Source organism: Balaenoptera physalus (genome assembly GCF_965194825.1).
Source record: "Balaenoptera physalus genome assembly, chromosome: 15".
Lineage (NCBI taxonomy): Eukaryota > Metazoa > Chordata > Mammalia > Artiodactyla > Balaenopteridae > Balaenoptera > Balaenoptera physalus.
In genome coordinates, this window is record NC_138894.1 from 50,768,581 (window position 1) to 50,783,532 (window position 14,952).

The 14,952-nt window shown below is 43.3% G+C and overlaps 1 protein-coding gene across 2 annotated transcripts in view; it reads right to left on the minus strand.

The window, feature by feature from the left end:
* Positions 1-190: 190 nt before the first annotated feature.
* Positions 191-14,952, minus strand: part of LOC309643539 (uncharacterized protein) — a 412,666-nt gene continuing 397,904 nt past the window's right edge. The window contains exon 8 of one of the 2 annotated variants that reach the window (XM_082426315.1): positions 191-6,900. In XM_082426315.1, the coding sequence (XP_082282441.1) occupies positions 6,875-6,900 (26 nt within the window). In that variant the 3' untranslated portion in view covers positions 191-6,874. Of the gene's footprint in view, positions 6,901-8,972; positions 9,125-14,952 lie in introns of those variants that run through there. The other variant, XM_082426314.1, reaches the window with a different exon arrangement.

Genomic DNA, 14,952 nt, shown 5'->3' on the forward strand with positions numbered 1-14,952 from the left:
GCACTGTATAAGTGTAAGGTATGCCAACATTATGATTTGAATGACATACATCATGAAATGATTATCACGATAAGTTTAGTGAGCATCCATCACCTCATATAGTTATAAAATTAAAGAAATAGGAAAAAAAATTTTGTGATAAGAACTCAGGATTTACTCTCTTAACTTTCATATATAACATAGAGCAGTATTAATTATATTTATTATGTTGAACTTGATAAATCCCTAGTACTTATTTATCTTATAACTGGAAGTTTGAACCTTTTGACACCTTCGTCCAATCTCCCCTCCCCCCACTCTCTGCCTCTGGTAACCACAGCTGATCTCTTTTTCTGATGAGTTTTTTGTATGTTTGGGTTTTTTTTTGAAGTATAATTGACATACAACACTATGTTAGTTCCTGTTACACAACATAATGATTTTTTTCTATACATTTCAAAATGATCATCACAATAAGTCTAGTTACGATATGTCACCATACAAAAATATTACTTAGTTATTGACCATATTCCCCACACTGTACATTTCATACCCGTAACTTATTTATTTTGCATCTGGAAGTTTGTACCACTTAATCTCCCTCACCTATTTCTTTCCTCCTCCACACTCCCCTCTTGTCCGACAACCACCTCTTTGTTCTCTGGATCTATAACTGTTTCTCTTTTGTTATGTAGGTTCATTTGTTTTGATTTTTAGATTCCACATATAAGGGAAATCATACAGCATTTGTCTTTCTCTGTCTGACTTGTTTCACTTAGCATAATACCCTCTAGGTCCATTCATGTTGTCTTTTTAAAGTCCATTTTGTAGGGCTGCTTTTACATTACAAATACTTTTTTCCCCCCCATAGTGGTTTATTTGACTCAAGACTTTAAACATCAGAAAAGATGGTTGAGAACAGACACAGTATAAAATGAACTATGTGAATTATATATTGCCTTTTAAATAGTTAAAAGCTCAAACATAAATACATGATTAGTAAATTAAAGATGATATTTAGATGTCAGTGTAGTATGGTTCAGGAGTTGACTATCAACTCTTCACGGGAAAGGTGCTGATCAATTCTTAAGCACTGCTGGGTGGTAGGTAGATCATTGTCCCAGCACCAATTTCTGGAGACCTGTGTTCACACCATGTCTCTGCCTCAGGTACTTTCATCTTTCTCTCAGGAATCAGAGGAAACATGTGAGGAAAAGCTCAGAGAAATTTTGTGACCCAAGGTGCAGTGTCAGTTAACTTATTCAGAGGCAATTTGGCTGAGGGCTGGGGCACAACAAAAGAGAACACTGAACAAATTTGTTGATCATACAGAAAATGAATGTGCAAGCATGTCATCGATCTTTCCACAGACATTTTAAAAGACTCTCCAGTAAGTAGAGACAGGCAGTTGAAACAGTCCCTGGAAGCTCAGAAAAATTACTGTACTTTTTGTCCCCACAACAAGGGAACCAACCATTGTTGAATACTTACTATGTGCCAGGCCTCAACCTCGGCCTTTAATCTTTTATCTTATTAATTCTCCTAACAGCCTTGTAAGGTAACAATTATCATACCGACTCAGCTGAGAAACTTCCCAAAGTCACACAGTTGGGTATGTAAGTGGTAGAGCTAAATTCTAACCCAGGTCTGCTTATTCCTAAGCCAGTCCTCTTACCTCTATCTCATTATAAATGCAGCACCTAGGATAGACTATTGATTGAAAAAAGCTGGCACAAAGTTGTATGTGTCTAATATGAGCCTACCTATTTAAAAACATAGAGATGATTAAAAGATTGAAAGGGAATATACTAAAGCATTAATAGACCATCCATCTGGGTTGATGAGATTATAATAATTATACTAATAATAGCTCAAATCTAAGCTTTTACTACATGCCAGGCACTTTGCTAAGAACATTGTATCATTGTCTCATTAAATCCTCATAACAACCACTTTGGGCAGGTATGATTATTTTTCTCATTTTACAGAAAAGGAAATGGTAAGTGACTTGCCCAAAGTCACACAGCTTGTGAGTTCTGGACCCAAACTCAACCTCCAAAGACTTTGCTCAAACAATATACCTGTGCCTTTCACTAATAATAGACATATACTTATTTTCTTAATCGGAAAAAAAACTAACGATTAAAATGAAATCAGGGGACTACCCTGGTGGCACAGTGGTTGAGAATCCACCTGTCAATGCAGAGGACACGGGTTCCATCCCTGGGCCGGGAAGATCCCACATGCCGCGGAACAACTAAGCCCCTGAGCCACAACTACTGAGCCCATGTGCCACAACTGCTGAAGCCCGCGCGCCTAGAGCCTGTCCTCCACAACAAGAGAAGCCACCGCAATGAGAAGCCTGTGCACCGCAACAAAGAGTAGCACCTGCTCGCCACAACTAGAGAAAGCCCGCACGCAGCAACGAAGACCCAACTCAGCCAAAAATAAATAAATAAATAAATTTATTAAAAAAAAAAAAATGAAATCAGAGTTTTTTAAAAATCCAAATTTTTTTCAGTGCATGGTTACTTAGCAGGACATGGGAGCTTCCTGGACTTGGCCCATTGTTCACCATAAAGGTTAATCTGGGCTGCAGGGCCTTTCAGCCTTACCCTGGCCAAGTGCCTACAGGACACGCAACCCTACAGTCACCTTCTCCAGCCAGCAGATGCCCTCCTTCACGGAGGCTCAGCTCATGCCCTCTCTGGGAACACTTGCTGGGTGATCTGCTTCAGAACTAGGGTTCTATCCCAGGGATTTAATGACTGTTGGTTTGACCTGTGCTTTCTGTTTTTCCAGACTCTGATGCCTACCTCAGCTCTATCCCCCTTTTGTTTCCAAGTCTCTGGTTCACCTACAGGCAGAACCTATGTTGCTCACTTGTAGGTAGCCTTAGAAGAAGGGATTACAAAGTCCACAAATCACAGGCACAGCTTCAAAAATGGTCAGAAAAGAAGGCAAAGCTGCCAGCATAACTTCCCCTTGACCGGCCATCTCCTGAACTGGGGGCCACACCTTGACTGATGGCCCAGCACTTCTTGGTTCTGTCGACTTCCCTGTTAATAGGTCTTCTCCAGGGGCAGGCAGCAGGGGATTGCTCCCATCCTGCCTGCCCCTGGCTTGAGCCTTGGCCATAGCAGCCCTTCCTCATGTCTTCAGCTGAACACTGAGCTGGCGTTGTCTCCCTGACACACTCAGAGCTGTCGTCCTTCTAGCTGAGCAATTCTGAGCGCTGAACTTCTGCATCCAAAGCAGGGTGGGGTGGACACCCATGCTGCAGCCACTCCATCAGCCAGCTTACAGCTGTTCCTGACCTTCTGTGGCTTCCTTCTCATGGGAACTGGTCACACAGATCCACCTGGAGCTCACGTATGGCAGTTCAGAGGTGGCTAGTCCAGAGCAAGTCTGTGTGAATTCGTAACCTCCTAAGACTCTGATCTTTAGTGACTATGGACTCTCTCCAGCTTTTCTCAGGGCAAAACCGAGTATTACAACAATCATCAAACGGTTTTCTTTACAACAATAGTGTCCTTTGAGAGGCTGATAATATGTTATAAGGGGTGAGGGGAGTGTCTGTTATTAAATGAGTTTGGAAAACTCTGCCTCCATAACGTTTATTGGAGATTCACAATTCGCATCAGAATATACAAGCGTCTGTGAAATCCTCCCATAAGGAAACCTGCTTAGATGGGCTGCATCCAGTGTTTTGCACTTATTTATAAGGCCACACTCACCCCTTTGTTCTCCAGAACACCTATGGACCTCATATTGGACACTGATGTTCTAATGAACATAGCTTGGAAATCTCAGTGGCCTGAGAATGAGTAGATGAGGGTAATCATCTAGTGATGCCTCCAGCCAGCCTTACACAAGTCTCTTCACCTCTCTAGGCCTCAGTTTCTTCATCAGTAAAATGGGGGTTAGACTAAGACTGTTTTCAAACTAATCCTGAGGGAAATTTAAAGTGTCTATGGACCTACCTTATGAGCTTCCTCAAGGGGTGAAGTGGAGGAGAGGTCAGCTTGGAGCCCTCCAGATCCCCTCCCCACAACTGGCTGAGCTTTGTTGAAAGCTGTTTTATGTTTAATAAATTGTCCTTCTCAGAGAACCTTCAGAAACCTTCCTTTTGGAAGAGAAGGCAGTGGGAAAGGGATAGAGGAGGGGAGGAACGGTGTGAGGATATAGATTGCTATATTGTTCCCCTGGCTCCTGTACTACTGTCTCACTCTCTGAGTTTGGACACTGGTTCACTACTCCCGCCCCAACTCCTCTGTCATCCAAAGGCTGGATATGACATGGTCTGACACCCCTGTTACCACCAGCAAACTTCTATTTCTCAAGGTGAGGCATATGGACTAGATGCTTCTTAAAATGCAGATTCCTGGGCTCCACCTCAGACCTAATGAATCAGAATAGGGGAGAGCAGGACCTGAGAATCTTCATTTTAACAAAGGCTCCAGCTGATTCATAGGGACTCTGAAGTTTCAGATCCACTGCCCAGACCTTGGGAGCTGGTAAGTTTCCACCATGCTAGGCATTTGATCCCCTCCCTCCACTGATGAGGGTTACTTCTCTGGCAGGTGCTAGACAGACAAGGGGTTTCTTCTTTGTTCTAGTGGAACTTGTAACACAAAGTAAAAAAAAAACCAAAAAAAACAATAGAACAAATCAACCAATTTTCCTCATAAACAGGAAAAAACACACAGAATTCCTGGATGAATACTGGAAGGTACAGCTAGGAATCAAAGTTCTGAAAAGACACTCACCCTTCCTTAATGGGGACATGCTTCTCCATCAGCTCACCTCACTCCTGACTTCTTTTCCCGCTAATGCTCCTTTGCCTTCTGGATTGTGGTTCTGAAAGCTTGATGTGCCTCAGAATCACCTGGAGGGCTTGTAAAAACAAAGATTTCTGCGCCCACCCACAGAGTTTCTGATGCAGGGAGTCAGGGGCAGGGCCTGAGAATTTACATTTTGGCCGGAATCCTCATTTCAAACAGCACTAGCCTAATTCCATCCCTTATGAGTTACTTAACCTCTTTATGCCTCAGGTGCTGCATCTGTAAATTGGGGATAAGAACATCTACTTCACTGGGTTCTTGTGAGGATTAAATTAGTTACTCCTCAAAAAGTACTTAGAACACTTTCTGTAATTGTTCAGCCCTCAGTAAATGTGGGCCATAATCCCAGAGAGAGGGTTGCAGTTCGGAAGCACTCTGCTGATGAAATCTTCCACACTTGCTTTATAGAAGTCAAGCAGTCCCGCAAAATGAGTCCCTTTCTCCTTGCGCTCATTGCATCATTTCAAGCTATATTGAAAATAACAACACCTAAAATTTATTGAGTACTCGCTATGTGCTAGGAATACCAAGCAATTTACATGCATTCTTTCTGTCACCTTCACAATAATCCTGTGAAATGGGACTGTAATCCCATTTGCGCAAATAAGGAGAATGAGGCTGCAAGAGTACCTGAATTTTGTAAGTATCTTGCTCTGTCTCACAACCTCTAAGTGGCAAAACTGGGATTTGAACCCCCTAAACCCACGACTGCAAAGCCCATGCCCTTCACCATCCCAGACGTAGCAAATAGGTTTCATCCTCCATCATCCCATCTGCTAACAGCTGCCTGGGGAACAGGATTCTGAGGCATAAATATCCTGACTTAAGGGGAAGGATTGCTAGAATTGATTAGAAATGTCTAGCTGCCATGCAAGCTGGTGGGAGTGGGGAGGATGTCAAAACAGAGACCAGATATTTGCTGCCCCTGCACTTTGCTATGACAACACAGATGGTGGTAAAGGTTTCCTAATTTTATTGAAGATTATATTTAAATGCACACAAATCAGGTGAATGCTCTCAGGAGTCGCTAATGATTTCAGATCTGTAGTCCAGCTCCCCTGCCCACTGTAATTTAATTCACATTGTATTTCAGTGCACACCGATGAAGGCAAATAGTTGTGTGACTAAGCCTCATCTGTAGATGATCCAAAACCATTTGTCTTTGGTTTTAGAGTTCCAGCAGGGATACGGTGCTTTAAAATTGTCATTAGACTATCTGACATGATTGATAGATATTCTAGCCAGTTTTTGGATAGTATGCAAGGATTTAAACGGGAAAGAAATAATATTCCATCTTCAGGTAAAACTTGAAAAAAACAAAGCTTTAACCTCCTGAACCTGATTCCTGATTGTGTCAACATATTTTCCGACTCCCTTAAGCCCAGGGTTCTCAATGCATGGGAAAATTGACATCAGGACGTTTGTTAGAAAGCAGATTTCCAGTTCCTAGCCTGGGAGATTCTAATCCAGACTGTGAGGGGTGGAGCCAGGCAATTGCACTTTAAACAGGTACGACAGGTTTTAGGACTACACCTGGGAAGCCTTGCCTTAAGCAATGCTATAGAATGGCAGTTCCCACTGTTTTTCAACAGGAGGAAAAAACCTTTTCTATTCCAAACATTTCTTAGACATCACTTGATAGCAGCTGAGAAAACAAAGGATGGCAAAAAACTACAATTCATTTTGTAGTGATCATAGATAAATATGTATATGTTTACCACAATAGTGTGCAAATAGGTATTTGAGAGTGAGAAGGAACTATGTGCAAGAGATAGTGTTTAATTCATCTATACGCAATGTTTGATGCACATATAAATTTTAAATCTTTTGCAGATAACTCTGCAAACCTTTCCTCCACCCCTCTCCTAACCCTGCCTGCCTACAGAGGACCACAGGCCAAGGTGGGAAACCACTGACTCCAGTTTTAATTCCTGTCCATTCTAGCACAGTTTTCCCTTGGCAGGTAGATGGGCCATCACTCACCTGAGGAGAGAAGAAAAGTCACATTCATGGAGCATTTACGTGACAAATGTAGATCCATATTAGCTGCTTTACATACAATTCCTTCTTCCATCATCTGCACCAACACAAAACCCAAATTTGATTAATAAATTCTCAATTTACTGTAAAATCAGATGTCCCCATCTCTTAAATCTCAATTCCAGTTTCTATGGTTTTTATGTCTAAAAGTCACATTTGTAAATAATATTGAATCAGGAAAAAGTGTTGGGTGTCTACTGCAAGAAAAGCGCTATACTGAGGACCATGAAGACTTCATTAAAAATCAGCTCGGGTTGAATACTGGGGATTCTCATCATTAAAGAAAGGTTCCTTTGGATGTTTTTGGATGGTTCCTATTCTGTTTGTCAAATTCAAAACTCTTCTCGACTTTAGAAATGGAGAAATAGGAAGACAGGATTGTCTTTCCTTAATATAGAGTTACTGGGTTCTAACAGATGTGGCTTAAATAAGATTATGATCCCAATTGCCTTTTGCTTAAACGCACATTCAAATCAACTGGGGAGCCCTGAGAAATCCCGGCATAGACGGTGGAAGGTGCTGGGCTAGAACTCAAAATTCACAGAGAAAATCTATGAAGCACATGTGGACAATAAGAAACAATGAATATATGTAAAGACAAAGACACCGTAATTATCAGTAACCAGGAAGTTTTTGCCCCGTGTCTGTCGTGGCTGGCACTGAAGGACTGGCTGGACGTTACAGGTTTGTTTGATATTGTCGCAAATGGTAACAATGAGGACTTGGACTGTGGTAAAAACCCACACTTAGTAACACAAGGACAAAAGCACTCAGAAAGCTGTCTTAATCGATTCAGTTCTGATCGTTTCTGGCTAGGCTATGCTCGGATTTAAAACCATCATGCTCATAGATGATTGAGCTGTAGTTCATTAAGAAATGCTTGAAGGGTGATGAGAAAGGAGAAAATGAGAACTGCTTCATTGGGAGAATTTTGTTAATGCTATTTGTCTTCACGACGCCAAGGAGAAGCACAAGGAGATTCGGCAGCCACCTTTAGTTTGTGATGACCTTTCACCTCTGCTGATCTCTGACCCAGCTGTTTCAATCACACAGACCGTGGCAGCTCGACAAGGAGATGTTTAAGGAGACAGTTTTCCTTTGTAGTGCAGTGGGAGGGAAAGAAGTTGAGAAGAAAGTCTCTCCAGCAAAACAAATTGCCTCTGTGCTTTAGCTGACAAAGGGTTAACAGACCATCAGGTCCAGTTTCTGCTCAGCAGTTTAATTGCTGCAGGCCAGGGAAACATGGGAGGGAGAGAGGGCCATTACTGGGGACCTCATTTTTCAAACACCTGTCAGAAAGCTAGGCCACGGCATGGATTTGATACAGAAACCAGGAATTGGGTCTCTTCCCCAAATTCAAATGACTTGGGTCCTATTGACTTGTTCCTCAGCAGGAATTCTCTAGTTGTTAGCTACCAGGGTCCTTTTATCTGTTAATAGATTGTTTCCCCAAAGAGGCACACCATAGAGAGAGAGAGAGAGAGAGACTGAGAGAGAAAGAGGAGAGAGAGAGAGAGTGTGTGTGTGTGATTTTTAAAGCAGGGTTCCCAAAGCTTAGGATGCATCAGAACCACCTAGAGGACTTTTTAAAACAGACAGTAGTCAGCCCACACTGTTAGATTTGTTTCGGTAGATCTGGGAGAGCCCAGAAATTTGCACCTCTAGTAATTCCTACATGATGCTGCTCCTGGTGGTCTTAGGACCACTTTGTGAGAACCGGTGTTCTAAAATACACTTTCCACTGTCCTCTTTGGGCCTTAATAATTACACTTACATACATACATACACACACACACATACACACACCCCAGGATAATAAAATGTTACATATTTGAAGTTATAAAAATGCCAAATATTATCATTATTAATAATACCTACTTTGAGTACCCACTGTGCACCAGTGCTATTAATTCTCCAAGGCAGGTATTACTGCCCATTTTACCAACTAAGGCCTGACCCAGCCCAAATCCAACTCCTAAGCCTACGGTCTTAACTTCTTTAATACTTTCTTAACAAGTAATAAAACGAGTCAGAATTAACCAACATGCAAGTATTTTTAATCAACATATTTTCTACATTCTAATAGCATACATACCTCTATTAACTCTAAGTGGAAGAGTATACTTTTCTATATATCACTTAAAGCTAAAAAAAAGGAATATCCAAGGAATATTGCGAAATCAACCAGCCAACAAAGGTGTACTGAGTTCTTCCTGATACTTGAGGACCACAGGACAAGCCAGCTTCCTGACCTAACGCACCTGAAACAATCAGGAAATAGTCTAAGATTAGTGTAAATGTCGAACATGAGGGCCGCGAGATTTTTTTTTTCTGCCTTGACAGATAGTAGTAAGTGCAAAAGATAACGTGGCACCCAAATGATGTCTTACAGCAGCGGTTCTCAAGCCCTCCCCAGTGTCAGAGTCACCTGGAGAGCCCTACGAAACTCACACAGCTGCCTCCCAGTTTCGGATTTAGCAGGACTGGTGGGAAGGCCAGGAATTTGCATTGCTAACCATTTCTCAAGTGATGTTGAATCTGCTGGTGCAGGGACCACACTTTAAGAACCACTGTTCTAAAACAAGCCTTCCTGGATTCTGATCCACTTTTTAGGCACTGATTCAGCAGACATTGCTGGAGTGCCTACCGTGTGTAAAGCTTCTTTCTAGCTCTGAGGATAAAGCTGTAAACCAAACAGACAAAAATCTCTGCCCTCAAGGAGCTATCTAGGAAGTACGGCTGACAGGAAATAATAAGTACAAATGGGCAGATAGAGGACTCTCTCTTAGTGTGTTCACCTCTCTGAGGAGATAATATCCACCAGAACAAGCCAGTGTAGACATCTAGGTGAAGAGAGGTCCAAAGAGGAAGTACAAAGGCCCTGAGACAGAAATGTGCTCAGTGTGTTCAAAGAAAGGAGACTAGTGGCAGAAGGGGCGTGTGCGAGAGTGGTAGATGAGATTCAGATTTAACAGGAATCTGCATTTTTAAAAAGGAGATTCTAATACACATACAGGTTTGGAAATGACTTCTCAGATGCAATTATTTCTAAAGCTCATTCAACTTTTTCTGTTTCTCATCAACACTATTTTGGTGTGAGATCTGAGAGTAGACATGTTCCCTGGAGCAGAAAACAAAGAATGCATCCTCATAGGGAAAGGTTTATTAGGCATGCCCAGCTTTGCATGATTTTTATTCAAAAAAATCATTTTTCTCTCCTAAACAAGAGTCTGAGTCAAGCTTACATACTGAATGTGCAACTGGCAGAAATAACTGAATCCAAAGAGGAAAGGGAAGCTCTTGGTGACAGACAAGATATGGAGGGCAAAGGAAGGAACGAATAGATATGCATGGCTATAAATGAGGATTTAGAGAAGGAAAGGAATTTACACGGGGATGACAACAAGTCTGGTTCTATACCTAAGTCTATGTGAATCTAATGGAAGTGTGTGTGTGTGCGCACGCACGGGCACGCATGCACTAGGAAGCAGGGGAGATAATAAGACATGGGGAATAGGTCACGGCTGTTTGCAAACAGGTGATAAATGAAGCCCCCTAATTAAGTAAGTTCCCTGAAGAAGTGAGCGTGGAGGGTGGAGAACAGAAGGTTGGAACTCAGCCCTGGTGAGGAGAGATGACCATGGGAGGAAGAAGAGAGAAAGAATCCACAGCAGAGTACAAGAAAAGTGCAACAGCCTACCAGCCTATTACCCTAAATTACTGTGTCTGACAGAACTGCAGCAAACACAAAATGGGCAAAGGTCAGTTCTTCTGTCCTTCAAGCATATGGGTATGTGACCAGCTGGTTTGTAAAAGAGAGCTCGTATTATGGAGAACACTTTATCCCGTAAATAAGTCAGACTCAATTATTTTATATCAAAACAGTATCTTAGCTTTTAACGAGCACAACTGCCAATACCCAGAGTCACGTATTATGAATCACTATTTGCTCCTTCCTACACTTTCTAATTTCCTGCTAAGGAGACAGGGCTGAATGGGGTCATTAATCTGAATTAGAAATACTGTGACCTGCTCTGCACTTTGCTTGCTAACACTGTGGCAGAGCTTGATCTATGGGGGGGTTACTTTCCATTCAGTTCTGAGGAAGAGGTGGGGCAGACATGCGGGGAGACGCTGAGCTAGTTTTAACTTTTCAGCCCTTTTAAATTCCAGATACCATTTGGGCATCTCACTTTGGGCTTTGAAATCATTGCTGTCATTTCAATGCTTTTACTGGAAATGTCATCAAATGACAAGCTTTGCTCAGCCTCTGTCTGGAATTCTAGAAGGCTCACCTAAGCAGCCTAAAATAACATGCTGGCTTTATCAGAAAAGGGGAAACGTGTGTATTTTTCTGGCTGAATGGACGTGACTCAGTGTGTATTTCACTGGTGAGGCCGTGGAGGGAAGAATCTGGATGAGGCAGGGGAACCTGCAAGGCAGTTGGTTCAATAAGTCTCTCTCACCACTGCCTCCTTACTTCAGAGGAAATACAATGAATGGCCCTTGGAAAAACATAACTGCAAAGCCATCATTTACAGCTTTCAGATATTTATTTCACTTGCAATAACTGCTTACTGTGTGGGCTAGGAAAATACACAGAGAGAAAATTCAAGTTTTTAATTCACCTTCTTGCTTAGAACTCTGGTAAGAATTTTGATGGAATTACTGGGGCTGATGGGAGTTGGGAATTCTCTTCAGAGCTACGCCAGCCTTGTTCTCCCAAAGCACCTGGACCACAGTCGCAGATGATAGCAGACACCTAGTGCAGCAAACTTTGGTCGAAAGATGCCAGTGCCTTTCTTGACCTACCCAACCTGGCTCTACCCCCTAACTGGTCACAGCCCTTACTGCTAACAGTACTACTAAGGGAAATTCATTAGAAATAGAAGTAGGTTTCAAAAGGGCTGGATGAATTCCCAGCAGGCATTTCTGTTAGGGTGTCTGCAGGTACAGCCGTCAGCTTCTGAGGTCAACAGGAATGGCTGCATTCCCTCAAGTCACTTTGGACGTCTCTCCCAGACTCTGAAAGCAGAGACTGAAGGAACTGTGGGTTTGAGCTAAGAGTCATTCATTTGTCTGTCCTGGCCACTGGGCCCTACCACCCCATTCCATTGTCCTTGGAAGCTGGGAGGATGGGAGCCTCACATTTTCTTCACAGCTTGAGCATGAAAAATGTTCTCTTTCTGACTCATCCCCTGACCCCCACACGGCCGTCCATGGTCCTGGGTGGGTAGGTCCCTGAAACAGGCCCAACCACAGCTTCACCCTGACCCCCTTGCGCTGGCCAACATCCCAGTGCCCACTATACATACCACACTTCCTCCTGAGAGACCCAGAGGTGACTGTAGCCAACTTGCTTTGGAGCCTTGGGCTTTGGGGGTTTTGTGGATGCTCTAGGGCTATGGAAAACTTGAGTAATTTTCTGTGGTCACAACCCCAGGGTCCCCAGTCAGTGTAATTATAAGTCAATCACTTCCCTTCCAATTCTGGCTTCTCTTCCCTTTGGGCAGGTAAAATCATTACCATGGCTCCCTTCTCCCCTCAGTCAGACATTTGTACAGGCCATTTACCTCATGCCTCATGAATCTTCTCAACTGAATGTTATTTTGGGGGTTGTACTTATTTATTGAACTCAGAACAGCAGAAGGCCTGTCATCGATCTCGCTGCCCTCCACAGCCCAGGGCGGCCTTCTGTTTCCCTAAGTGCAAGTTTCCAGGCAGACGATCCACAGGAAGAAACCTTCCTGACGCACAGCCCTGGAGGGCTCCCCAACCTGCAGCCCTCAGGAGATGCGCCCGGGGTGTAATGAGGCCAAAGGAAGCAACACTCTCTCCACAAGGGGGAAAGAGGAGACTTTATGTGTATTGAGAAATGTGAGGGAGACCCCTTGCAAAGAGGTCCAAACCTCCCTCACTACAGTAACTAGAAGAAAGAAAGAAAGAGAGAGGGAGAGAGGGAGGGAGGGAGGAAGGGCAGGAGGGAGGGAAGAAGGAAGGAAGGAAGAAAGGAAGGAAGGAGGGAGGGAGCAAGGGAGGGAAGAAGGGCAGGAGGGAGGGAGGGAGGAAGGAAGGAAGGATGGAAGGAGGGAGGGAGGGAGGGAGGGAGAAGAAAGAAAAGAAAACTCCTCCTTGAGTCAAGTAAAGCAGTTCCAAATACAAGATGGTTATTTATGAGTTACTTTTGTTGAGTCAGAATCCAGGGGGCTGTTTAAATGCTCCCCAGGACACCTCCTAATTGCCCTTCCCCTCCCTGCTCCATCAATGATCCCACCAAACAACCCCACAGAAGGTGTTCGTATTAAGGCTTTTCATAATGTGGAAGGAGTTCCTACTTTGGCCTAAAACCAACCCACAGGGCTCAGACATAGGGAGGCTCTATCCCTGAAATGCCCCACCATCTCTGAAACCTTAAAATCCCCTAAGTGATGTGCATTTCCAAGGTTCCAGGTTTGCAGTTTCCCTTTTCTGAGGGCATGGATTTTGCAGTTGAACTTGGAGCCAGATTCACTGTCCATTCCTGCCCCAACGGCACATACTTCAAAGGCAAGGCCTTGTTGGCATTTTTAATTATGTTGTTTAGCCACCGTCAGCATTTCCACAATCATTTCTCATGTTCCTTCCTCCAGCATTTTCCAACTTAGGAGCAATTCCCTACAGAGGATGTCAACATAGCGGCATAAAGTGGTAGGAGAGTATGGTTGTAGAGTCTGGGGGACCTGAGTTCAGATCCCAAGTCAGCAACTTAGAAGTTGTGTGTCTTTGGGCAAGTTACTCAACCTCCTTAAATTCCAGTGTTTTCATGAATAAAATAGGGGTGATAATGGTACCTACCTCTTGGAATAGTTGTGAGGATTAAATAAAATAATGAACAAAAATACTTATCCTGGGTCTAGAGCAGCACTGCCCAGTAGATATATATTTTGAGCCGTGTATATAATTTTAAATTTTATAGTAGTTTCATTTTTTTTAAAAAAGGAAGACAGTTGAACTTAACTTTATGTATATGTTATGAAATATTACCATTATAAAACAGCATCAATATAAAATATATAAATGAGATATCTTTAAATTCTTTTTACCATACTAAATCTTTGAAATCTTATATGTATTTTATACATCTCAATGCAGACTAGCCACATTCCAAGTGCTTGTGGGTAGTGGCTACAATATGGGGCAGCACAGGTCTGAAACATGGTAAATATTAGGTAAAGGCAAGTTTCCTTCACTAAGACTCTGTCTTTCCATGCCTTGGAGTTTAGAGATATTTGGAAATGAACTCTGAGATCACCTTCAGCCCCAGTGCTGAAAGGATGTTTCTGAGGGTCAGTGTTGGACTTTTCCTACAGGAGGACAGGCAAGGACTTGGTGCCCAGTCCCCTGTGCACAGGTAGAGAGTTCTGTGGATTCTCTATTCTATTATCCTGCCAAACAGGCAGATGATTCTGCTGTCCTGATTTCCTGGAACCCAACACCTCAGATTTGCAGGAGTCCTCAGTGGTCTAGCCCAATCTCTCATCAGATATATGAGCACCTTATACAATGCCCATGCTACTCCCTCGGCCTCTTCTTGAATGCCCCCAGCGATGAGCAGCTCACCACACCCCCTAGGAATGTCAGATGGCATTGGCTGTAAGGAAACTCCTCCTTTAGAAACACATCCTTCTTCTCTCTACCTTCTATTCATTGGTGCTAACACCAGTCTCTGGGAAGAGAACAAGTAAGCCATCCTCTGTGTGACAACTCTACAAGTAATTGAAGTTGGCTCTCGGGTCCCCTCCAGGTCCCCTCCAGGTCCGTTTGTGTTGAGGATAAAAGCCCCAGTTATTTCTATCGTTGCTCATATGACCGTGTGTGAAGCCCCCTCTCCATACCGTGTGTATGTGGTTGTTGTTATGTGTCCTTTGCAAAGTGCAGCCCCCAGAACTAAACATAAAATGGGTGGTGTGGGCCTTGAAGCCAACTGATCCTGATTCTGGGCACCCTCTCCACCAATGCCCTCTTTGCCACAGCTGCACGGCACCCTGAGCCCCTGGAAGCAGGCAGCTCTCAGCCCAGGTGGGTCCCCGCACGCTCCACGCCAGATGTC